The sequence below is a fragment of the Cyprinus carpio genome, chromosome A18 (assembly GCF_018340385.1).
Source record: "Cyprinus carpio isolate SPL01 chromosome A18, ASM1834038v1, whole genome shotgun sequence".
NCBI lineage: Eukaryota > Metazoa > Chordata > Actinopteri > Cypriniformes > Cyprinidae > Cyprinus > Cyprinus carpio.
Window position 1 is genome coordinate 29,645,469 of NC_056589.1, and position 2,500 is coordinate 29,647,968.

At 43.2% G+C, this 2,500-nt stretch overlaps 1 protein-coding gene across 1 annotated transcript in view; it reads left to right on the forward strand.

Annotated features, from left to right (window-relative positions):
- LOC109083985 (high affinity cAMP-specific and IBMX-insensitive 3',5'-cyclic phosphodiesterase 8A-like) overlaps positions 1-2,500 on the forward strand; it is a 25,549-nt gene that overhangs the window by 22,989 nt on the left and 60 nt on the right. Inside the window, 2 exon segments of the mRNA XM_042775780.1 lie at positions 1,042-1,171; positions 1,391-2,500. The exon segment at positions 1,391-2,500 is cut by the window's right edge and continues 60 nt beyond it. Coding sequence (XP_042631714.1) covers positions 1,042-1,171; positions 1,391-1,497 — 237 coding nt within the window. The 3' untranslated portion in view covers positions 1,498-2,500.

Genomic DNA, 2,500 nt, shown 5'->3' on the forward strand with positions numbered 1-2,500 from the left:
ACAGCATTAGATCACACTATTTCACCAGACTCCAACAACTAGAACCACATTTTATGATATTACCAAATTCAGAGAAATTAAATCATATTTTGGGGAAAACTCTATCTCAATCACAACAGCAGCAAAGTATGTAACAGCCTGCCACAAACTACGAGAGTCAGCCAGTGGACAAAACTAAAGTCTGAATGTTGAGACAAATACACACAAGTGTGTTTTTTTTATTTTTTATTTGATTTTAATTTGTTGTTATTTTTATTTATTGATTTATAAATGTATTCATGCATTTGTTTACTGATTGATTTTATTGATTATTTGTTCACTGCCTATGTAATGGCCAATGCTTTGGCAATACTGTACAAGTCATGCCAATAAAGCTCAATTGAATTGAATTGAAAAAAAAATTTGAATTGAGAGAGAGTGTGTGAGAGAGAGAGAGTGTGTGTGTGTGTGTGTGTGTGTGTGTGTGTGTGTGTGAGAGAGAGAGAGAGAGAGAGTGTGTGTGTGTGTGTGTGAGAGAGTGTGTGTGAGTGTGAGAGAGAGAGAGAGAGAGAGTGCGAGTGTGTGTATGTGAGAGAGAGTGAGTGAGTGTGTGTGTGTGAGAGAGAGAGGGAGTGTGTGTGTGTGTGTGTGTGTGTGAGAGAGAGAGAGAGAGAGAGTGCGAGTGTGTGTATGTGAGAGAGTGTGTGTGTGTGTGTGTGAGAGAGAGAGAGAGAGTGTGTGTGTGTGTGTGTGTGTGAGAGAGAGAGAGAGAGAGAGTGCGAGTGTGTGTATGTGAGAGAGTGTGTGTGTGTGTGTGAGAGAGAGAGAGAGAGTGTGTGTGTGTGTGTGTGTGTGTGTGAGAGTTCATGTAACAGTCCTCAAGAACCGTCAGTGCAGGGCTTTGGGTTTGAGTCTCAGTAAGGAGAGTAAGAGCTGAAATCAGCCAACACTCACCCGGAGGAAGACTATCTAATATCTGACAAATCCTGAAAGATGTAAGAAGCTGCAGGTTAGTGTGGGAGGAAGTGATCCGCGAGTGTAAACGCAGTCTCTGGTTCACAGACGGATGAAGAGAAGCAGCAGGGTCTGCCGGTGGTGATGCCCGTGTTTGATCGCAACACCTGCAGCATTCCCAAATCACAGATCTCCTTCATCGACTACTTCATCACCGACATGTTCGACGCCTGGGACGGTAAGAAACACATAATTTCCTCTTGATTCTCACTGTTTCACTGTCAGATTTGTTTTGAGCTGAAGTGGTGCGGCTCTGATTTAACAGACCCTGCTATCGAAATCATTTCAGATCAAATACATGAACACAGAGATGTACGGAATCTCATCAAAATGATGAGCATGTTGACAATAATAATAATATTTTTTTATTTCTAAAGTGCCTTCTCTGTGTTTCTAGCGTTTGCCGATCTGCCCAATCTAATGCAGCATCTGGACAACAACTTCAGATACTGGAAGAGTTTGGATGAGAAGAAGCTGCGCAGTCTGCGGCCGCCGCCGGAGTGACACACACACACACACACACTCGTGTGTGAGAGGAGGAGCGGAGCTAACATGATCGACGGACACGGCTCTTCCTGTGAAGAAACACTAGCCATCGGCTCCACTGCGACAGAAACACTCGTCTGTGGAGCGATATTTTGGTCCAGTTCCTTTTTTTCTTTTTTTACCGTTAACTAATGATGAGAACCATGTTAACTAATAAACCCCTCAGAATGAGAGATGATCTCAACGCCAAAGGTGATGATGTTGATGTAATATCTGCAGACTCTGACAGGAAACGTCACGTTATTTTCGTCTGTGGTCGCATCTGTGAAGACTTCGGGCCTTGAACGCTTCTCCTCCAGAGAGTTTGCTCTGTGGTCCATCTACTGACGAGACTGCTGCCTTATTTTATACGCTCTATTTATACGGCGACCCGCGACAGACTTCCGCAGTTTTTAACACGCTCACGTTGGATGAAGTAAATCTCAGTATTTTTGTAGCTGATCAATTTTACACTGGAACGATGTAAAGCACCTCGGACTCCTCGGAGATTCTTTCTTCATGTTGTTTTGATGTCTGTTTGTCTGCGTGTCGCCGTCTGAAGAAGGAAGTCCAGCGGATTCTCTGTCCCTCTTCAGGGTTGGTTTACTGGATTCATTCTGTGTTTGTGGGCTCAGACGGACAGACGCTGCTGCTGCGTGAAGCTGAGTATATGAGCTCCAGTGTGCGCTTGATTTCCTGCAGCGTCCCACCAGCACTTCCGCTTTGATCATCTTCCTCTGAATCCACGAGCAGACGCAGTCCAGCGTTTGTGGGAACCTTCAGCCCAAATTAAAAGAAAAATGAGATTATATTTTGTATTTGGCACCATTAGCATTTTTTTGCATTGTGACATTATTTTCAGGATGAATTACCTCTTCTTCAGATTCCTCTTTAAATTCTCATCTGAAATGTCAAAAGGAGTTTATTTAAATTGTAAAGTATTTCTACATCATTGTAGTATTTGTTGTACTGCCCTTTTTGA